Below are 24,496 nucleotides of genomic sequence, written 5' to 3' on the forward strand. Positions count from 1 at the left end.
GACATCAGATGCCTTGTTCTTCTTCTGCTTCTTGGGTTTGGTAGTCTTCTTCTGGGGCTTCTTTGCCTTTCTCTTTCTCTTGCCCGATTTGTTAGCTTCAGCAAGCATAACCACAGGCTCATCCTTCTTGAGTAAATCCTCGGCCCTCTGCAACATATTGCTGAGTTCCTGGACGCTGACATTCAGCTTATTCATATTGTAGTTCATAGTGAACGCATTGAAGGAAGAGGGCAAAGAATTTAGGATGGCATCCACTTGCGTGCCAAGATCTAGCCCGGATCCAAGAGCTTCAAGTTCGTTGATGTATCCCATCATCCGAAGACAATGGTCATGAACTTTCTGCCCTTTGGTCATCTGCGCGGTCATGAACAATTTCAGGACCTTCTGTCGAGTAGAACGGTTCTGCTCCTCATACATTGTCCTTAGACTGTCCAATATGTCCTTGGCAAGTTCGATCTGATCGAACTGCCTCTGTATTGAGTTGTCTAATGAGGCAATGACAAAGCAGCGGGCTAGGGAGTTCTTATCCTCCCAATCTTGGTAGTCCCTCCTACGGGCCTCAGAAGCCCTATCACCCGGACGTTCCGGGGCAGGATTTTTCACTACCTTGTCTAACTTTTCAGAAGTTAGGACCAGCATAAGATTTCTGTACCAGTCGGCATAGTTTGGGCCCTTAAGCTTGTTATCGTCTAGAAGCTTTGCAAATTGACCGTTTGCCATTTTCTGATAAAACAGCAAAATCATTAGTCCACAACCTTAGTTTGATTCATGTTTACCTACATAGATATGGCTTTTAATCTATGTTCCATTCCCATTTGTTCATCTCTGAGATTTCCCTCCTATCTCAGTGACGGAGACGACGAAATGTCTCTGGAAATGTGGGAAATCACATGGGGTGCGTGAAGCCAACTGTTTCAGCTGCATAACCCCACCACCTTTCTGTGACGGATCATATCCACTCATCAAATGAGTTTCCCTTTGGCCTCTGTCAGACAAGGTTCAGAGCCGTTTTCAGGTAAACCCTTCTGTCAGTGAGTGCACACCCATCATATTCAGGTTACGCCAAGGTACCGTGAGAGAGTTCCCATTTTCTGGTGAAGCCCCTCCCACATCGGTCTATGACGCCCCTATCATCTTATGAAACACTCTAACAGATCCAACAGCAAATGGATAGCCCAATTTTATGGTGCGTTTCCTCATTACTGATGGACCCATCATTGTGCTAATGACGGAAGGCCTTTAGAGAGTCCATCATATGGATCTCCCTATCACTTGCATTCATATTTGCTGGAGGGAACAAAATCACGGCCTAGTTCTAATTTAGGTCAAACCAAAGTGGCTCCCACTGACTTTCATAAAGTCAGATTTCTGGTGGGCCTTCATCGGCTAGGGGTTCCGTACGCATCCCTTTTCAGGGTTGTGGGGCCCACCAGGCAAAGAGGGGGTCATCCAATGACCTTCAGGGACACCATGGCAATGATGTGCATTCAGCCATGGTGTGCGCAAGAGCCACTAACGAGTCATCACGGGCCAAGTACTTATGGCCCATGGTCGCAGCACATCAAACATCCAAACATCACATGTAAAGGAGGAATTGATCCAATCAATTAATTGCTGTAAAGCCCATTCAACGGCCCATTTAAAAACCAAGTCATTAACGATTAATGTCCACTAGGTGTATGGGCTGAATCGCAGATAGCAGTTCGGCCCATACAGCTTATCTCACAATAATGGGCTTTTGCAGTTTTAACCCTTTAAAACTGGGCTTTACAGGTGGGCCGAATTAATCCCTGTAATTGAACATCAGATTTGGAACAAAAGTGTGAGACAATTGGACTGAGAACAGCCCCTTTCGAAACCCAGATTTGGTCCAAACAGTTTTGGTCCAATCTAGTCCGAAATGGTCCAAAACTGATTTTCAATTCAAGAATTAATTATTGAATGATCTGAAATTAATAGTTTTGATTTCTAGCAAACACAAAACAATTATGGACTGTTCGCACCACCTGCAAAACAGAGGTTAATCACAAGGGTTGCAGTTTCATAAACTGCAAATCGCAGAAAACGATTTCTCCATCTGCAAATCTCCAGCGCCGCCATCTTCTTCCATCTTCTTTAATCAAGAAAAATAACAGAAATCCTATTTCTATTAATTACATTCTTGATCAAATCCTATACATTCAGTCTAAAAATAAAAAAAATTATTTACAGACCGAATTGAATGAAATAAATAAATAGAAAAGAAAAAGGGTGCGCAGACCATCTGCGCTAAAACTGCACTGCGATCTCCAGGTTTGAACAGTCCATTAAATCAAAATAAATAAAGAACAATTCCAAATAAATTTTGGATTTAATAGAAATTAATTTCAGATCAATCGCCCTTAACAAGAAACAGTTTCTTGAAAAAAAAGAAAACAATCTGCGCAAATCTTGAAAGAACACCTTCTATCCATCTGCGCAGGGTCAGATCTGATTTTCTTTTGGTTCAAGATTCGAACCTGTGGCTCTGATACCACTGAAAGAATGGTAGGATCCATCTAATGGACGCCATAAAGGTTGCGGAATGGGTGGGGCGAATTTCAAAAATTTCCTACCTTCTCCCAACTGGGAATCATATTCCCTGAATTTAGAATACAATATTCAAGGATCTACTTGAACCCTAATCAAACCAGATCTGTACCAAAAGATAAATGGGAGGATTATACCTGATCCGGAGAAGCAGTATCTCCCAAAGTTGGTGTTCACGCCCAAAGAATGCTACAAGATCTGTCCCTGCTGAAGATGACACAGCTGTGGATGGAACAGAACCAGCAGGGTGCGTCCTACACACTGGATCCTTCACAAGAATCCCCGGATGTACTAAACACTGAATTCTTTCAGTCTTTCTTGCAAGACTGATGTCAAGAACTGGTTTCTTGACTTTCTTTTCTGCAAAGATCAAATCTTGCAACAATGCAGATGGCGGCGGCAGGAGGAGATTTCTAGAAACGAAAAGGCTGAACTGTTTTCTTTTCTGGAGAGAATGAGATCTAATCTCAATTCGCAGGAACCTTTCTTGCTTACCAGAAACTCTTGGATCGAAATCTGATTTCCCTGTCTTGGTTCATTCGAAAATCTCCTCTCTTTTCTTCTTGATTAAGAAATCTCCTAATTAGGAGTTATCCCAATCCAAATCAGTATTTGGATAGAGGATAATCTTAATCCCTTTCCCAGATAGAGTTAGCTTACTCCTGATCTTATCAGGAGGTTACCAGATTCAAATCTGATTTGAATTTGGTCTCTAAGAGTGGATAAGGCTAAGAGCCCAATCCTTTTTGCTAACTTCAATCTCAAATTCGCCCCATTGATGGGTGATCAAATCAGCCCACTTCGAAATGGGCTTTTGGCCCATTAAGTATTCAGTGTTTAATTAGTTTCCAATCTGCTGCCCAGTTGGGCTTCTTTGTATGGCGTGGGACCCAAGCATTGATCTACACACCAGCCACATGGGTTCGGCCCAGCCTTTAATACAAGGCCCAGCCGAATTCACTGAAAATCTCAATGAACCCCTTGAGTCCATCGTATGAACCCTATGGGCCCAACACTTACATTAAGTGGTCCCTGGGCCAAGCCATCTTATAAAAACCCAGGGACTGTGGGCAGGTGCAAGATTAGCCCATCAGGTATTATCCTAAATGGTCTTACACTTAACCTCTCAGCCCTTAATGATCAAGCACTACCCGACAAGAGAGGACCTCTCCCTCGGCTGCAAGGAACAGTGCCGCACTCTCCTCTCACATGGATCCCGGGAATTAAAACCATTTGCAAACATTTTGAAACCGTACATATATATGTAAATATATTAATTTTGCAAAAACAAAATTCCAACGATTGAAATCAACTGCCGGCAGTTTGGTTTCCATCAGAGAGAGTGCATTCCCGATCATTACCCTTTGTCCGACAAAGTGGCTGATTCTGTCACTATGACCACCCACTCAGATGAATTCTCAAACTGCCCCAACATACCCAGGTTTTGATCCCCACTAAGGATCTCACTGATTGGCATATCAAAGGCAGCCTGATCCAGCACCTAGTGAAGTGTCATAATCGAGTCTAGGGGTCAGGTGTAACTTTCCAGTTTTGCCCATCTATCTCCAAGGTCCAGGGCAAGACTGGAAATCTGGTCCGGTTCAAGGATTCAAGTAATCCCATGCTGTATGTGCCTCGGGTCTTACCCTGATGGCTGAGACAGGCCATCCCAACACTTGGTGGCACACCAGTATCAGCCTTGGCAGGATAAATCTCCCCAGACTTATCCAACGGCTGTGAACATTTAAAACTAACATGAGTCTCTACAAATGTCCAGTTTTAGGGTTTTACACAGAATTAAACCAAACAACATGAATCAAACATGCACTTTATTTATTTCCACTAAATAACAAAAGTACATCAAAATAATTGAAGCTAAGGGCATACAAAACTGTCTAACAAACCAAATTGATTGGTCTAAAGTCATGGGGATGGGAGGCATCAAATTTTTTGGGGATCAAGGCCAAAAAGGTGGAATTTAGGCCTGGATTGATTACTCCCCTTCTGTGAAATTCCTCAAAGACTAACCAAATATCCTCTTTCAAGATATCCCAATAGTCTTGGTAGAAGCCATTGTGAGTCCATTTGGCTCAGGAGCTTTTGATCTATCCATTGAGAAAACTGCTTCTTTTATCTCTTTCAACTTGAACTTTCTTTCTAACCAATCTTTGAGCCCTACCTCTAATCTTGGCCAATCCAAATCATAAAATCCTACTATTTAGAGGCCTTCTAAATAAGGATTTAAAGTGATTCACAAAGGCCCCTGTAATCTCTTCTTGATGGGTATGAGTTGAACCCTCAACTTCTAATTTAGATATAAAGTTTTTCCTTCTTTTATTGTTGGCCAAAGTATGGAAAAATTTTGTATTTCGATCTCCCTCCTTTAAACCACTTGCATCTTGACTTCTGCTTCCAGCTTACCTCTTCTTTGAACAAGATATCCTCCAATTGTTTCCTCATAATCTGTCTTTGTTCCTTCTCATCCTCCTCAGGAATACCCCTTTCTTCCTTCAAGTCAAGCTCCTCAATTCGATCTGTCACAATTTACTTCATTTCTTCTAACCTCCCAAATTTCATCTCATTCCAGGCCTTTAACTTATCTTTTAGGTATTGAAGCTTTTTATGAAATCTCATTCCTTTCCACAACACACTAGGTTCATATTCCTAGGGGTGGCCACGAGTCGAGCTCTTCACGAGCTACTTGAGCTCATATCGGCTCGGTCTCAACCAAGCTCGAGCCCAGATTATAGGTTCGATTAAAAATGAGCCAAGATCGAGCCTAATAGAGCTCAGCTCGTGAGGACCGCGAGCTGGCTCGAATATATATATATATATATATTATAACATATAATATATATTATATATATAATATAATATAATTATAGAAAATAATATATATAATAAAAATATTCTAATTCTTATTTTTTTAATATCAAATAAAAAATATTTTTTATATATAATTTTTAATTTTTATAAAATATATTTTTTTTCAAATCAAGCTCGAGCCTATGAGGTTTTGACTCAAGCCGAGCTCGAGCTCAAGGTTTTAGCTCGAATCGAGCTCGAGCCTCATACTATTCCGCTCGGCTCGGCTCGAATCCACCCCTACATATTCCTCCCACCACTCTTTTATCCTCTTAGTGAACCCCAGGTGGCACAACTACATATTTTCAAATCTAAAAGGGAATGGCCCAACACTTCCGAAATCCTCCTTACAGATTACCATAGACCAGTGATCAAAGGTAACTCTTGGGAGAGTTCTAGAACACAAACCTCCCTAGTGTTCCTCCCAATCCAAAGTAAAAAGAAACCTATCCAGCTTAGAACAAATAGGGTTGGATTGGAGATTGGACCAAGTGAATTTGCTATATGATAGTGGAAGTTCCTTTAACTCAAAATCTTCCACAAACTGATTGAACTCCTTATACTTGTGGTCACCCTCTGCCTTATGTTTTTGGTTTCCTTTGTAAACCTGATTACATTAAAATACCCCCCCATGCACCAAGGACCCTTCCACAACCCTCTAATGTCCCCTAGCTCTTCCCACATCTCTTTCCTTTCCCTATAGTCATTAGGATCATAAATGTTAGGCATGACCCATTCAAAACCATCCTCCACTTGTCTAAATTTCAATGACATTGAGAATTTATCAATTAGATCCTCCAAGCCCATTTGACTCCCCTAACATTCCAAATACTCCTTGCCTAGGTTCAAAATATCGATACGCCCGATATGCCGGTAGGGGTGTATAAGGTGATATGATACTTCTTTTTTTACTTTTTTTAAAATTTTTTTTTCAAAAGCAGTTCAGGGGGGCCAGTTTAAGGCTCCACCCCCTGAACCGGTCAGAACCCCGATACACCCTTTGTAGGGGCGTATTGGGGAGTTCCCAGAACGATACGTATTGGCCGATACGGGCCGATACTTTGAACCTTGCTCCTTGCTCATCTTCTGTCAAATTCTGTCCTTTTTGATTCTTGGATTAAAACCACATCCAGATTCAACTTTCTAATCACTTCTTTTATTATAACTCTTTTCCTCGCACTCCCCAAACCTCTTACGTTCCAGCTAAGAATCTTCATTCTAAACTTGTCCTTTTTTGACCCTTTTACCACCAAGACTTGTTTCCTTTCCTTCTTTTCCCTTTCACTCTAAATTGTTTGTCCCATTCCACATCCATTTTTAACCTTTCCACCTTACTTAGTTTCCTTTTCTTCACCTTACAGTCCTCATTTTTTAAGAAAAGCTTCAAATCATTTGGGTTCTTCAACTTACATCCAAGATTTTCAACAAATCCAGCCAGCGAATCTTCAATAGTAGGTCCCTCTTCACCTCCCTTCTTAGAGTCTGACCTGCCCTCTGCACTACCCCATCCTTCTACCCTTGTTCTCAAGACTTCATCCTTCAAACTTTCTATTTCTTCTTTCAGCATCTCCCCTCCTTTATGTTCTTCCAAAAGGTTCACAATGAGTTCCTAGATTTGTTAACCCTCTCCACCTCAACCCCAGAATCAACCCCTTCCTAATTCTCCTCTCCGGTTTCATCCCTCTCCTTGGAGACTTCAGGTTGGGCTTTCTACTCTGAGAATGAGTGAGAATCTGGAACATTGGCTATAGACAAGGAGCATGTATTAGTACCAAAGCCAGAGAAGACAAACTTGCCTAAAATTAGGCTTAGACGAGACTTTGGAACTAGAAAAATGCAATCAAAGGGGTTTTCTCGTCTAGAGGATAAAGGGTTAAATTCCATTCTGGTTTGGAGCTATCCTTTGTGCAACACAAGGATTACTTCCCAAAACTTGCTGGTTATCCCCTTTTGGTGAATCCTTTTTCTAGCTTAAATGAACTTTGACTACCTCGTTATGAAAATCTTGCCTTAGAGTTTGATATTTGGTTCCGATTCTTCTCTGCTTGAATTTTGTCCCCCCCCCCCTCAAGGAGTCTTTCCCTGCAATGCACCGTATGCTACTGTTATGGCCACGGGCCAAGCTTCTCACAAGCTATTCGAGCTTGGCTCGTGAAAAGCTCAACTTGGCTTAATTTAAACTGAGCTTCGAGCCGAGCTTGAGCCCGATATATAGGCCCGTTTGCTAATCGAGCCCAGTAAAGCTCAACTTATGAGGTTCACGAGCCTAATCGAGCCTAGTAAAATAAATAAATAATTTTTTATTATATATGCATACCCATACATATACATATATATATATAATAAATAATTTTTATTATATATAATAATATTCTTATTTTTTATTAAAACAGTAAATAATTTTTATAATTCTTTTTTTTGTATGTAAAATAAAAACAAATTTTATATGTATATATTTTGCTTTTTATATGTATAATAATAAATAATTTTTATAATTCTTAATTTTTTGCATGTAAAATAAAAAATATTTTTATATGTATAATTTTTATTTTTTAGAAAAAGCTTAGCTTGTAGTTGAGCTTGAGCCGAGCTTGAACTTGCGAGCTTTCGAACCGAGCCGAGCTCGAGCTCAATTCTCTAGCTCGTGCCTAACATTATTTCAGTGAGCCGAGCTCAAATAGCCAAGTATTCGACTCAGCTCGTCTTGAATCCACCCCTACTGTTACCTCATCAGACAAGACCAAAACATTATCTCCCTTGCATCTTTCCTCGTCAACATGAAAAAGAGATTCTAGGTTGAGAGTTTCCCCTACATGTTTTCCAAGTTGATTTTCATCCCCAAAACTTCCTAAACTTGATGCTGCTCCCGAGTCATCTTCATCTTCTTCCACGCTACAAGTGACCCACTCAATATCCTCTTCTTGTCTCTCTTCCAGCCGATGCCTCATGCATCTCGGGTTCAGACAGTCACATGATGGTGGGATAGCACCATTTTCCGATGCATCAGGCCTTGGATTCCAATGGAGGGAGCTTCATTGCAAGTCTGCAGTCGCTGCACCTCTAGCATTCGATGGAAGGGAGATGACCACATTCTTTTGGGACAATGATAGATACCCAAATCTGTCTGGAAATGGGCCCTTCCCCCGACTAATGTGACTCTTTAATTTATCACATGGGTTTGGTTTTTGACTGGCCTAAAGGTAGACTCAAGGTGGGCAGCTGGTTCGACTGAAAAAAGGTGGTCTGAGTTCCCTCCTAGTGAAAGAAAGTTTCCACCCTTTGCCACCTTAGCATAAGATTTCTCACCTGCCCCTTTTTTCTTTTATTTTTTAAAAAGAATTTGAAAGTTTTTCTTTAAAAGGCAAGCACCCCAATCGAGAATCCCCAATAGACTGTTCAGCTTCCTGAAAAGGATCCCTCCTCATCCCTCTTCCCTCCACCTCTCCTTCACTTCCACATGGGATTCTCCTTGCCACACCACCTTCATCTTCAACCTTGGCGTCGTCCCCCCAAAGTGTCGCTTCCACTTCTGAAGCTACCCATACCCTATACCAAACTCCATCCGGACAGACTTCGATCGAATGGGGAAGGTTTTTTTGGTTTCACTCCAGCAATCCGGATCTTTGCGGCATGCAAATCTTGCAAATCAAAATCTTCAGTAGTCCCTCCCAGAGCTCGTACCATTTTCTCAAGGAAAGGTTCTTTCCAAAGATGAAAAGGAAGGCCCAACAATTTAACTAAAAAACTTCTGTCTGTGATAATCTTCTCATTGCAACATGGCATCCAGCTTTGCACCAAGAAACGAAGCTCCTCAGTATCAACTATTTTGAAGTATCTTTCCATATTTCCTATGTCGAGAGAGTATTGCTTTCCTTTCTTTGAATGGCAAGAGGAGTTCCGTATTCTTGATTCCCAGTTTTTCCACCACTGTACCAGAAGTTTTGCTCCAATTTTTTACCCCTTCCTCAAACTTAATCACCAGTCTCATTCCTAATCCCCTCTTTCTGCCTTGACTAACGGTTTCTGGACAGGTTTCAGATTGGAAATCATGACTTTACAAAGGGTGGCCATCTTTTCTTTTGAGCTAGAAGTTCTCTTTTCTCCAAGAGGCTTGTCTAAAAAAGCTGGAGAATTAGAGGAAAATTGTTCTCCACGCTCCTTTTTTTTGATAGGAAACGGTAACTTTCATTAACTAGAACATCAGAATTACAACTGTCACCTACAGAAGGATAAGGTGACCCCTGATCATAAAATCAAATTACAACACAGCCCAAAACAAAGACTCTCTATTCACCCCTTGCTTTGCTAGTAAGTCAGCTAAAGCATTTGCTGACCTCCTAATCCAATTAACAACTACACCCAACTCCCTTGTAAGGCTCAATAATTCCCTTACAGCTTGTCTTAGGGACCAAGTTCCCAGACCATTTGTTTGAGGGTTGGCCTTATAACAGAGCAGAGGAAATCCTGAAGTTTGCCCACAAGAGAGAAACCACCCTTTTTTTTCTTTCCCTTCTGGTACAAATCATTTGCCTCCTATTCTTGTGAAAAGATTCTGTTATTGCCACGATTCATCCCTTCCTATTTTTTCTCATTTCGGCCTCAAAGGTCTTCTGCATTAACATTGTATTTTTTCCACCCAACTTTAAGTGAAAAAATCGCACCATCGATGAAACCCTTTAGCCAGATTATCACACTTACGGGTAGGAAAATGATAGCCCTTCTGTCTTCTCTGATCTTCAAAGTGGTTCCTCCATTGATTCTTCCTTGCTCAAGTAGTAATCTCTTCGACTCAATTTCCAACTCAAATCTCCACCCGTTGACTTCTTGGAAGCTTTCTTTCCCAAGCGCACCCTCCATCCCATTCTTTTCTTGCTCCCCAAAGTTTTGTTTCTCTTGTTCTTTCCTAAACTTACTAGTTTTAAGATCTCCCCCCCCCACCCCCCACCAAAAAAAAAAAAAAAAAACAAAGAAAGGAATGAAACTTAGTGCAACACTTCATAATCTGTAATAGAATTGGTACACAAAACAAGAAACCTATTAGAGAGAACCTTGAAAAAATTCCCCTTTTTGTAATCCCTTGTTATGCAAAACAAGTGAAAGGAAACTAATCTGGAATTGGGGAAGCGATTTCACTCCCCCAAACAATTGAACAATTGCAAAAATCTTTGATTTTGAATTGTAGAATGGTTATACACAATGTCCACAATCAGACTTACCATTCTAATCTAGCCAAGAAATCTCGTATAAGAGGTGTATTCCAAAATGACTAGGAGATATTGGTTTATGTAAACTAGGAAAGCTTTCAGCCATTGTTTTTTTATCAGCAACACAGAACTGATTTCATTAATAAAAAACAGGCATTAGTACAACAAGAATTTGTGAGTTCTTTGTACCCCTTGCTTAACTAGACCATCTTCCGCCAAGCTGTTGTAGTTCTTCTCACCCAAGGTTTAAAATTTCGATACAATACGCCCAATACCGGGCGTATCGTATCGTACCTTTGAAAAACCGATACAGGATATGCATGGAAATCGGATGTTTTGTCTTTTTTCATGCGTATCGGACCCGTATTTGCGGCGTATAAGGGCGTACCGGGGCATATCGGTAGCGTATCAACGAAAAAGATACGGCCAAAAACTAAAAAAAAATTAAAGGTGGAAAGAAAGCTTCTTTTCCCCGAAATAAGCCTTCTTTCACCCCCAAATGACTCTAAAACTCCAAACTTCATTCCTAGAGTGCTAGATTTGCAAAAGTTTGCAAGAAACAAGCGTGAATCGTTAATTTTTTTGAAGATTTTTTCAAATTTTGAAAAAATATGGAAAAAATAGGTATTTTATAATATATGTGATTTCTTTTTTCTTGAATGTTTAAATTTATGTTGATCTATATTTCTTACATTCAAAATCACAATTTTTTTGTGCTATCACTAGATTTATGGAAATTTCATGAAGATATTTGGGGAAAATATAAATTAACAAAAAATTTGAAAATCTAAGTTTTTTCTCTGCCTATAAAGACTAAATATGTTTTAGATCTATGGATTTGTCTATCATATCCATAGAGCAATTGAAATTTCTTCTTTAATATTTTTTTTTGATTTTTTATATTTTTAGAATTAAAAAATAAATAATAATTAATTATATTTTATCATTTGATCACAACAATTGAATATATTATAATTCTATGGATGATCTATCATATCCATAGACCAATTGAAATTTCTTCTTTAATAATTATTTTTTTATCTTTTTTAGAATTCAAAATAAATAATTAATTAATTATATTTTAACATTTGATCACAATGATTGAATATATTATAATTCTATGGATGATCTATCATATCCACAAAGCAATTGAAATTTATTCTTTAATAACTATTTTTTGAATATATTATATAATGTTTACTTATTTTTTATAGCTTTTAGAAATGAATAATAAACAATGATTATTTAAAAAATAAATAATTATTAATTATATTTTCACATAGAAGTTGTGCCATTGCATGTTTTGTGGTTGGATAGGAGAGTTTGTTTTTGCTCATCGCATAAAACATTAAAACTTAAGAATTATAATTTATAAATTTATGTTAAGCATAGGATTTTTAATGAAATTATAATTAACTATAGTATATTTCTTCATAAAACTATTAAATAATATTAATTTAATGTATATACACCTCATTGAGGTCTTATATTTAGTGTTGTTGATGTATTTTTATGATTTATTAAAGTATTTATAGAGTTTCCAAGCGTATCTATGCGTATTTTAGTTTTTCTATGATACGCATGCGTATCTCGATACGTCTCTTAAAATTGCCTTTCCGATACACTTGGCGTTTCTGATACTTTGAACCTTGTTCTCACCCACTTAACTCTCTATACAACTCTTTGAACAGATGTCAAATCTTAGGGTGAACTTTGAAAAAAGTTGTATAGTTGGAGTCAATATGGGGGAACGGGAGATTAAGGAGTATGCAGATATGTTGGGATGTGTAGTGTCTAACTGGCCATTAACCTACCTGGGCTTACCTTTGGGGGATAATCCTCATAGAGATGATTTTTGGGCCCCTGTTGTGGAGAGATTTGAAAAGAGACTTGCCAACTAGAAAAGAAATTATTTGTCTCTAGGAGGGAGAATCACCTTAATTAGGTCTACATTGGCTAACCTTCCTATATATTTTTTGTCAGTTTTCAGGATACCGGTGAAGGTGGCTAATAGATTGGAAAAGCTAATGAGGGATTTTCTATGGGAGCTGGGGGAGGAGAAGAGGGACCATAGGGTAAAGTGGGAGGTGGTCTGTAGAGGTAAAAAGGAAGGACGGTTGGGTATTGGTAATATTAGGATTAGGAATCTTGCTTTACTAGGGAAATGGTTGTGGAGATTCTCATTGGAGAAAGAAAGGCTGTGGGTTAAGGTGGTGGGAAGTATACATGGACTAGCAAATAATGGATGGGACTTGGGAATTCTAGCACGGGCTACGAGAGCTTCCCCTTGGAAAGATATTCAAGCCATCTTGCCTTTATTTTCTCCATGGATTATGTATGATTTGCATTCTGGTAACCTTATCAAATTCTGGGAACATGTTTGGGTTGGGGACATCCCTTTGAAAGATCAATTTCCAGGCTTTTTTGCTATGTCTTCCCTTAAGAATGAACCAATTTCATCCTTTCTTGTTCCTTCCAATTCACCTTCTGGGTTTGGTTGGAATTAAAGTTTGAGAAGAGGTGTTAGGGAGACAGAGTTTGCCTGTACTATAGCCTTACTATCTATCCTTGAAGGGGTATTCATTGAGCCATCTAAAGCAGATAACAGAATCTGGACACTCACTCCCTCGGGTTCCTACACCTGTGCCTCCTTTTTCAAAGCACTGTTACCCTCTCATCCTGTTGGTTCCTCTTTTCCTGTTAAAGAAGTGTGGTGTCGACTTATACCTCCCAAGGTTGGGAGTTTTTGTTGGGAAGCCTTCCTGGGAAGAGTTAATATAGGGGATCTACTCCAAAGGAAAAGACCCAATAGCTGCTTGTCTCCTCATTGGTGTGTTCTATGTAAGTCTGATGGTGAGTCTGGATGTCATTTACTAATATCTTGTCAGTTTGTTAAAGCTATTTGGGTATAGTTTACTTCTCTGTTTGGATGCAGGTGGATTCCCCCTTTGAATGTTCCAAGCCTGTTTTCTTTCATGCCTAATTGGCCAACTAAAAGGGCTAAAATCATGTGGAGGTGTGGTAGAGCTGCAGTATGTTGGACAGTGTGGGAGGAGAGGAACTCAAGGATCTTCTCAAATAAAGAGAGAAGTGCGGAAGAAATAATAGAGATCATCCACATTAGGATGGTACAATGGTTGAGAACATTGGAGCTGTTCAAAGAGTTCTTAGTTGATGAGCTGTTAAGGAATTGGAAGGAGATTGCAGATTCAGGTTTATGTAGAAAGATATTAGAAGTGTGCTGGACTCCACCCCTTGGGTTCACTAAACTGAACTTTGATGGCAGCAGCATAGGCAACCCAGGGCCTTCCGGAATTGGGGGTGTGATAAGGGATGAAACAGGGAACTTGTTAGCCTTGTACTCTGGGCCGATTGGGGTGGGTGACTCTTTGAGGGCTGAGATTTTAGGAGCTATTGAAGGGATACAAAAGGTCAAGGAAATGAACATCAAAAAGGTGATTATAGAAGGCGATTCTGAAACGGTGGTGAAATGGCTAAAAGAGGACAGTGCTATGAAGTGCAAATGCATTGGCTGATGGTTTAGCTAGGCAAGGGGTAAATAGAGATACATTATTTTGGGCTGTTTTGTAATCACTGCATGGTCAGAAAGTTTCTTGGGTAGCTGGAGTTAAGACTTTTTAGCTCCATACGTATGTAATCACTGTTTTGTAAACCTGATTTTTATTATTAATAAAATTTTACTGTTATTGATCAAAAAAAAAATGTAACTAGGGGTGATCATTTCAGCCCGGCCCTGGGCCCAACTCAGGCCCACAAATTTTAGGGTCGGGCTTGGGCTTAATACTTCAAGCCCGGCCCAGGCCCCGGCCGGCCCGCATATATTTAAACTTACACATTTTTTGTATAATGTATACATACGTATACATGTTATTTTACATTATATTATATATTTTTTATATATAAATATTATAACATGACATGCATAACTTATACATGTTATGTCATTTAATATAAAATATTATAGATATGTAATGTTTTATATATGAAAGACATTGGCCCAAAGTCAGGCCCGGCCCGGGCCCATGTAGACCTAGTCTAGGGCTTATGTTTCAGGCCCAGAAACCCGGGCCTAAGCTATAGCCCTTATCATAAGTGCAAAGCCCTTTCTTCAGCCATTTCACAATAGTTCTCGAATCCCACTCAATGACTAGATTATCAATGCCCAACTCCTTTGCCTTCTCAACCCCGTATACTACAGCTAATATTTCTGCTCTTGCCACATCACCTTGTTTAGTAGGCCCAGAGTATAAGGCTATATTGTTTCCTTCCTCATCCCAAATTACCCCCCTATTCCTGAGGGACCCGAGTTACCTAAACAACTCCAGTCAAAATTCAGCCATTGTTAACACCCAATTTTTTCTTGGTCCTCTCATCCTACCTCTTTGCCACCCCCTTTCAAGGCCCCAAAATGTGAAAAATGACCAAATCCTTTAATATGTGCCAAAACCCCTAGAATCCCCCATTTTAGACACAATCCACATGAAACACCTGATCAAACCACATCAATAAAACTTAGAATGTCGGAAAACCCTATGATACCCAAAAATTCACCTTCAGTTTCCAATAAAATCACCACCCCTTTCCGATTAACAAGAACAACAAAATCAATATTGGACAATATTGGGGACATTAATATCCAAATCAAACACAATTCCGAGATTTAGGAAATTAAAACTCAGTTACACATTAAATTTCATGGTCAAACTCTAAAGATTCACCATTCATCGTACCAACTTTCCTTTTGATGGATCCGATCAATGCAATATTCTGACCTTGAATTCACAAAATCAAATCCAACACATCCATTGCTTTAAGGACACTAAGACATGATCAACCACTAAATTCTGTCTCAAAACTTTGATGATCAACCATAAAAATGGCCAAGATTCTATTTTGACGGCCTTGGATGAACAAAACTAGACCGACCAAGATTAACATGTCCTCTACCAGATCTGGACCTTCTACATGATCCAAATTCTTAACTTACATCTGCATTCCAAATTCTAACTCAAGTTCCATAAATTAATCATCTGATTGTTAAAGATTTCAATCTGCCACTTGTGATCAAACTGCTTTTCTTCTGACCAAAAAATAAGACCGAACCCCAATTTGAACAATAGACCTCACCATCATGTTCAAAGACCCAAAAAACCCTACAATGTCAAATTTCATGCCCTAATTCTACCCTTTGACTAGTGAACCAAAAGGTTTCTATGCACCGGATTAAATCGCCCTTTCATCTACCCTACTCTGAGACCTCAAGAGAGTGAGGTTTGATGTCAGCCCTACACTTAACCCCTCTAAACACTTGGACCAATAAAATTATGTCTATTAGAGTTAAAAAAACCCAAAAAGCCTAAAGATACCCCCACTTAATGCTTGGAAAAAACCAAATGGCCTTTATGGCCAACCCCAATTTACATTTTATGCCATTCGGAGCCCCAAATTTGAACCAGATGTGTTAGTAACGCCCTAGCCTCCCATTGGATGCACAAAACCCCTTGGAATCGGCCCCAAACCAAGGGGAAAGATTGCACCCATAAGGTAAGGTTGATTTTGCGCTTTCTCCATATTGAAAATCTTTTACTTTTTTTCATGAAAACGTTCTCTTGAAACTCTAGCCATGTGTCTGGGCAAGTTCTAGACCTGATTCACCCTTCAGTTCTCTATAAGAAGGGACCCAAATTGTGTCCAAATGGGGGGAGGAAACAATTCTACAACATTCTTAAGCATCTAAAAGAACTCTGATTTCATTTTTCACATGAAACACCCCAAAAGCTTGCAATCCAAGGTTCAAATCCGCCCCAAACAGTTGCCCCTTGCTCGTTGCCTTTCCAAATTTTGACTCACTTCAAAATAACTAGGGGTGTAAACACATTGAATTCGAATCGAAAAAGGCAATATCCGAATTCAGATCCGATTAGAAAACCCGATATCCGACGGATATTGAAAATTAATATTTGAATTCGAATTCTATTAAATATTTGAATATTTGATTCAAATTTGACCAATTGATTATTTTAGGTAATTAATAAATATTTTATTTATTTAAAGTATATAAATATATAAATTTTTTATATAGTTTAATTTATATATCTCAATTATGTAAAAAATTTAAATATTTTATATATTATATATACGAATTAAATAATTGGTTGATTTCGGATATTTATCGAATCAAATCAGGTCATATCCGAATTCGAATCCGATTAGCTATTCGATATGGATAGGATATCCGAATTCGACCGATTAGATATTCGAATTATCCGAATTCGATTCAATTACGGCGAATCTCGAATTTGAAATCGAATTTTTGAATACCATTGACACCCCTAAAAATAACACAAACCCTCTCATATTTTGCTTGGAAGGTTGATTGGAAATGTTCTACAAGGCCAAATTCTCCATCAAACACAATTTCCACTTAGTTTAATCACTAGAAGTTGACTGCTAAGGCCAAATCCGAGAGGTAGGTCCTTCAATCATCTATCTTGTTTCCTTGACATATTTTAAATTATTTGACATTAGCCTCTAGTAGTTTTCTCGCTTATCTTAGTTATTGGTTGCTTGAAATTTCAAGAACTTGAGGAATTTGCATTCCAAGCTTCTTTTGCACTTGGATTTGGATGAATAAGGATGCAAACAGATTGGATCGGATTCGGATCAGGGTATATTCAAATCTGATCTGACACCGTTCATATTGGATATTTGGATCTGATCCGAGTGGATCTGATAGGACTCAATTTGAATTGGAATCCTATTGGTAAGTCAGATCTTCAGATCTGATCCAATCTGACTTTTTTCTTTACAAATTAATAAATTATTAAAAGAGAAATAAAATATACTAATTTAAATAAAGTAAAAAAATACAAGCTTTTTTTAATTATTTTCATCATATATATACATGTTTTTTATAAAAAATAAATAATATAAAAATATATATTTATAAATAAATAAAACATATATATATGTATTATATATATTTATATTTATAAATATATAATATACATTGGATCGGATAGGAGGTGATCTGAATCTTATCCGATTTCTGATCGGGTCCTATTATTCGATCTGATCCGAAGATCCGAATAGGGGTGACCCGAATTTGACCAAATAGGATCGGATGATGATCCGATCCATTTGCACCCCTAGATGAAGAGGTAGAGAGATAGAGGGTTTTAAGGAAATTAGTACCTAATTCTTGATAACATCTCCTCAAACCAAGATTTAGAAGGACTTGAAAGCATTCTCCACTGAAAAGACACTCAATAGACTTATTTTTTTTTTTAATTTTTTTTGCAAAAGTTTAGATCTTTGTATTTGGGTTTAGTTGGAATACTTCAACTTGTAACAATTTTAAATTTAATTTTAATGCTTAATGAATTTCTTCGTTGATCAAAAACAAAAATCTTATGATTTTGTGATACAATTATTAAAAATTGTGCAGTTATCATCTGAATCTTATGATTCATAAGAGTCATATGATTCAATTAAATTGAGATCTAGTTCTCTACTCTGTCATTCCTTTGTTTCTTTTAATTTCTTTAAAAGGGTATTTGTTTTGAAGATCTTACTAGAATGAGATTCATTATTAGGTTATTTAAAACCCATTTAGAAATCATAGCCATCATATGTGAGTTAATTGACTTAATTCAAACTTAATTGCATCATCTTATGTTTCTTGTTTAAAGGTGGTAAAATCTGTTCTATTAAGTACAGTATGGTGGATGTGAATTAAAAACGGGGTATGTTTCTTCTTTGGTATGTATTGTTAATTTTTAAAAGAATCCTGTAAAACAATAGTATACTAAATAAAACGATCTTTAAAACAATCTTACAATTGATTTACAATATGATTCATGGTTCATCCTTCGTACACTTTATGATATGATTGTGTTTTTCAGAATACTATCATTAAAAAGTTCACTATGTCAAGGTTTTCCCTCCCAGACCTGTTACAGTTGGAGCCTTGGAGGTTAAATGAGAACCCTGTATTATTGTTTTTTGGGAGGATAGACAAAATTGTGGAATTCTTTAAATGTTCAAAGGAGAAGCTGAAATGGTGGGTAGTTTTCAAGGCACCAAGGTAAGGCAAGGTGGCAGGGGGTCACCTAGCCACCTAGGCGATGGATTTTTTTTTTTTTTTTTTGAATAAAATCCACGAAACCTAGGGTAATTCATTAGCTTCCACGGCAAGCAGCAATCATCTTTCACCAGTAATTGTCTATAATCATCATAAAAAATGTGTGAACTTCATCTAAAACATAGAAAATCAACATATTCATGAAGAAAATGGAAGAAGGAAAAGAAATTTTAGAAAATAGAGGGGCTGAGCCCCTATCTTTGAGGCTGTTTGGAGTGCAGTTTTGTTTTCAAAAAGACCTGTTGGCATTGCCATGGAGCTGTGTGATTTGTCCAGGAAAGGAAAGATTGTACGGGGAGTAGTTTCAGTAGCAGTGATGTGATCCATTTGGACAGAGAGAAATAGGAAGTTCTTTATAAATAAATTCAGCACAGTAGATACAGTCTTAAAAGGTTGTTGGGGAAGACTATACTCTTGGGCGGCAGCACACAGGATGTTCAAGAATATACCTTATAACTCTTTTTTTTTTTTATTTCAGTAATATTTTTGTATCAAGTTGACTGAAATGGGATTTTGGGTTGTAAAAAGAAAAGTACTTGCCCTGCCCAGTGTCTTATTGTGCAGGGCTTTGTATATATTTTGTGTTATCAATATAATAAAATATTTTACCTTATCTCAACAAAAAATAGAAAATTGTCCTAGGAAAAGTATATAATAGCACCATGTACAAAATACCTTGGCAATGAAGTGAGTGACTCCATGGGCACCTTGTTGCCTAGGCAGGTGCCTAGGTGTTGCCTTGACAACTACCTATCATATTGGGTACTTGGGAGGTTTCTTTGAGAAGAGTGTGTAGAAAAGGGGAGGATGTAGGGGCAGAGGTAGAGGATTAAATGGAAATTGTCTCCTCTTCCTTGACCAATATACCATACCCTTTTCTGGAATTTAAATTTCCTAACATATCCTATTAGTAGAAAATGGAAATTAAAAAAAATTACAAATTTATAATGTGGAGTCTAGCTGCATTGGTGCTATACACCTGTGAAAAGGATAGAAACACTAGACACTTTTGTTAATCAAAATGCCCCTAGTGTATTGTCCTTTTTTACAGATGTATTGGTGAAATTGCCCAAACAAGTAGCATTATTCATTACTCAAGTTTCCCATGACACTTTTCATTTACGGGAGTCCCTGAGTAAAGTCAATCAACTTCTTTACTTTTTGCTTTAAACAAAAAGGTGTTGAACAGGACAAAGCTGCCATGCTCTTAGGAGATCTGCCAATAGTTTAGCAAAACAAGGAGTAAATCGACAGCAGATGTACTGGGCTCAGTTGTAATAAAGGCTGTGATACAGTTAGGTGGGTTTGTCTTGTATTGGGTTAGACAATAGACAGTTTCTTCACAACCTCTGGTTGTAATGTTTCTCTTTTTTATTAATGAAATGAATGAATTTGTGTTGCTGATACTAGAGCTTTTGGTTTTTGGGCCCAAAATTGCATTCTGTTGCCTAAGGTTGAGAATTTAGGTTTAAAATAAAATTATGGGTATAGGTGTGACCAACTACTCTCCAAAACTTGTAGCAGAAGGGTTTAGGGAAACGAAAAGAGTAAGACATGTATGGGCTACTATAGGGTCTCTGTCATGAAAATAGTTCACAGTTACAAAGCCTAATATATGCAAAACAGCTGAGAAAGAAAAAAAATCACCTAATCAAAATGTGGAGTAAAGAATGTGACACTATGTGAGTAGGTTAATGGAGGCTTACCCAAACAACTATGGCTAAAAAACTGTTAAATCTGTACAACTGAATAAAGACTTCTAAACCTATGACTTTATTGTTAGCTCAGTCTTGTCTTGCACCATAAACAATGGACTTGTAGATCTATTAAACTCTAACAGCAACTGCATACCATAGAATTGTTGTAACGATTGAAATTTTGAAATTCGGGATTTTGCATCATGGATCTTGTATGCTTTCTATTGTATAGTATAACAGACCTGTTCATGGGCCTTGGGCTTGGCTTTTGTCAAAATTTGAATGGCCCTCTACTACGGGAAAATCAATACTTTGGAAAGCTTGCAGAAAAAGAGACCCTTTCTTTGTCTTTCCCCGAACTGGTGTTCCTTGTGTAAGGCCCAGAATGAGGACTGTTTCCATTTGCTGATCTCCTACTCCTTTGCTACAGCCTTATAGAGTTGGAGCCTTAGTTTATTTGGAGGTAAGTGGTCCACGCCATCTCATGTGAGTTTGTTATTTAACCCATCTATTTTTGTATGGCACACCAGAAGAGGCAAGTTCACGTGGAAATGTATTAGGGCAGTCACCTTATGGACTCTCTGGGAGGAAAGGAATGCAAGAGTCTTCTTAGAGAAGGAAAGAAGCTTGGATGAAGTGAAGGACTGTATTCTAAAAAGAGCAATACATTGGCTGAAAATCTTGGATATATTTGCTGATTTCTCTTTTGATGACCCGTTGAGGAATTGGTTAGTAATAGCTAATACTTCTACAAAGAAGAATATAAGTTTGTTAGAATGGGATCCGCCTCCAGAAGGTGTCATCAAGTTAAATTTTGATGGGAGCAACCAAGATAACCCTGGGCCTTCAGGTATAGGGGGTGTCCTGAGGAATAAGGATAGCAACATCATCTCCTTATTCTCAGGACCGGTGGGAGTGGGGGACTCTACAAGGTCAGAAATACTAGCTGCTGTACAAGGAATTCAGATCACTAGCCAGCTTGGGGTGGAACATCTCCTAGTTGAAGGGGACTCTCAGGTGGTAACAAGGTGCCTCCTAAACCCGGATGCTACCATTTGGGGCTACAAAGACCTCCAAAAAAGTAAAGTGGTTAACCAATAATATGAGAGTTGAAGTAAAATGGGTAAAAGCAGGTCAGCTAATACTATGGCTGATTTTTTGGCCAAATAGGGTTTCCAGGGAGGATCTTTTTTGTGCTACATTAACTTGTTCTAGTATATTGGAAAGTTGTACTTAATTAGCTTGGAGAGGTTGCATCTTGTGCCTCCCCTTGGGGACATTGTACTATTTATCATTGCTGATTACTAAATTTCTTTCAATTATCAAAAAAAAAAATTGAATGGCCCTGGCCTGAAGCCCAAGCCCGACACAGTGTAAAGTCAGGCCCATGAACAGGTAACTTGAATCACATTTGTATTGTGTGATCTTGGTCTTATTGGAAAATGGATATTGATCAACCAAGCTTTTTATAAAGCCTAATTTTAAGAATCGAGGCTTTGTTGATGTAGAAAAAGATACCAGTAGGCACAAATGCAATTGGATCCCTCCATTCAATAACTCGCAGAGAATTCTTAAAAGTTTGACTGGTTGGATTATCCTAATTATGGAACTACGTTATTCTGTTAATAGTAAGGAAATGTTGATTGGTTGGAAGGGAAGCATGCAGATACAACAATTACACCCATTTGTTTGGTCTATCTTTTACTTTGAATCACCAGTGGCTTCCCACTTCCCCAGAGTGATAGATCCACCTTCCTGGATGTGTTCAACGCTTCTAACAAGCAGAGGACCTGCTTCTCTGCTTTTAGTGATGTCAGCATTCTTCAATGTCATAGCTTGTGGTGGAAGTATATTCAGATGTTCTGGGGATTGATACTCTCCAAGGGGGAGAACTGTAATAGGCTTACCATGGGTCCTTCAAGAGCTGGTTAAAGAAGTCTAACAAATTCTGAGGGATTTGCCATCTGATGCATGAAATTAGCTTTAGCACTTTCTTATTACCATTAATAAAATTCAGAGATGTTATTCATCAAAAGAAAAAGATATTTCTTGTTTGCTAGCATTTTATATTTCTCATTCTTGATGACACTCCTTCCTCTTTGTTCTGATTACTTCCTCAATATCAAATGCAGAAACTTCAGAAGCAGCATAACTGTATCCCAGATGAACACTATGTGCAGACATTACTTGCAGTAAGCAATATATGCATATATACAGACAGAAATAGGCATACTTAGGTTCATATTCTAGAGGAGTTTCTTCTTTCAACCAAATTTCTGATTCTGTTCTATATATGGTCCTGCCAGATGACAGACCTTGAAGATGAAGTTGAAAGAAGAACCTTGACCTACACCTTGTGGAACCAATCTACAACAGAAACGGAGGGGAAAGCTTGGCATCCTGTCACATTCAATTATGCAAATACAAGTCCTCAACAAATCAAAGAAATTAAGGTGAATTATCTTGCATCTTTTGATTTGATCCCTTGATGTATAGGCCATGTGATGCTTCAGCAGGCACATTCACATAACATGCGATCCTGGTCATATGCATCATCTCCCATTATAGAGATGGATGTGTTTATTTATTTATTTATTAATCAGAGTTGGAGATCTTCAATGCGTAGTTGGTAGTCATGGCAATCACAATGTGGACATAATAAGAAATGCCACTGACATTACAAAGTATCTAACCTGTAAGCCATCAGAAAGGTTGAAAAAACGTCGCTCCAGTTCATTTTATTAGCATAGTAAAGGCTCATTGAGGAAGAAAAGGTAGCCCCAATTTCATTAAATGAAACTTAGGTGATCTTGAGCCACTCTACATGACTTATTTAAAGATTTTACTCCCCTATTTTCCCCCTTCTCTTGCTGTTAAGGAATAAGTGGCTTCAACTAGGCACAACTTTCAGAAGAAATTATGCTTCTCTTTCTGTAGAATGCTTCAGGATCTATATTGTATAATGTTGCTTTCTTGATGTTTCTTGCAGTCCATGGCTCCATGCATGTCATTGTTCGTTGCTCTTGATTTGAAGACTGATTAATCTGTAGCTTCTCTCTGTCTCTGTCTCTCTCCCTCTAACAATTCCATTTTGCATTTATATAATGCAGGGCATTGACCATGTGTATTATGAAACTGAGTTACGGACAGAGTGGTGTCGTACCAATTCTACGTTTGTATCCTGCTTCCTATTTGCAAGGAAGTTCTCGGAGGATGCTGCTATGCGCCTTCTGAATGAGGGGATAGTGGGTTCCTTTGATGCCACTGCCACTGCCACTGCCGTGATAGACAACCACTCATAATTGTCCCACCGGTACCAGTTCTCATCTTCTAACAGCATCACTGACCATCTTCTTTTAATTCCGGGAAAAGATAATGTCGCAGGGTGTCATGAGAGACACCGAAAAGAGATTTACATGAATTGATGAAAATTATAAATGTACAGAGTAACAGTTTCTTTATGCTTTACATCCAAACTTTGTAAGGTAACAGTGGCTGTTCAACATCATATTCACACAAAATGATGAGATAAGAAAAATAGCAGATGGCTATAGCTTAAACGGTTAAACCTCCCCTCCGATTTCCGGCAACTGCATTGACCTCCCCTGAACTTTGACCTCACCGGTTCGGAGGAGCAGGGACGTTGATGAGCGTGAAAAATGTCAGATGGATGTGCCTTCCTATCCCAAGATGATCACTGTCTATTTGAAATTGCTAGATATTATAAGCCTTTTTTTAGATAAAACGCCTGGAAAAAGCATATGGGATGATTTTGCGATGATCAATTGAATATTTCAAGGCTAATGGTGTATGCCGGGACCAGTTTGATATCTAGGTGCATGGGAGTTCGTCGGGTCGCAAAAAAGCTGGTTCCAGGAAGAACAATGTTTCCTGGAAGCCAATAGTTTTGGGTAAATGCTTGGTGCTCTGGTTGGTGAGTCTCTGGTTCTATTTGAAATTTTGAATATATCAATAGACAGCAACTATATTCTCACTGA

At 38.3% G+C, this 24,496-nt stretch overlaps 1 protein-coding gene across 2 annotated transcripts in view; it reads left to right on the forward strand.

Moving 5' to 3' along the window:
• Window positions 1–24,496, forward strand: part of LOC104594065 (glycosyltransferase BC10-like) — a 39,650-nt gene extending 15,154 nt beyond the window's left edge. For both annotated transcript variants that reach the window (XM_010254187.2, XM_010254188.2), the window contains exons 9-11: window positions 22,631–22,690; window positions 22,805–22,951; window positions 23,609–24,496. In XM_010254187.2, coding sequence (XP_010252489.1) covers window positions 22,631–22,690; window positions 22,805–22,951; window positions 23,609–23,800 — 399 coding nt within the window. In that variant the 3' untranslated portion in view covers window positions 23,801–24,496. The remainder of the gene's footprint in view (window positions 1–22,630; window positions 22,691–22,804; window positions 22,952–23,608) is intronic.

This window comes from Nelumbo nucifera, chromosome 1 (assembly GCF_055504915.1).
Source record: "Nelumbo nucifera cultivar China Antique chromosome 1, China Antique-T2T, whole genome shotgun sequence".
NCBI classification, from domain to species: Eukaryota; Viridiplantae; Streptophyta; class Magnoliopsida; order Proteales; family Nelumbonaceae; genus Nelumbo; species Nelumbo nucifera.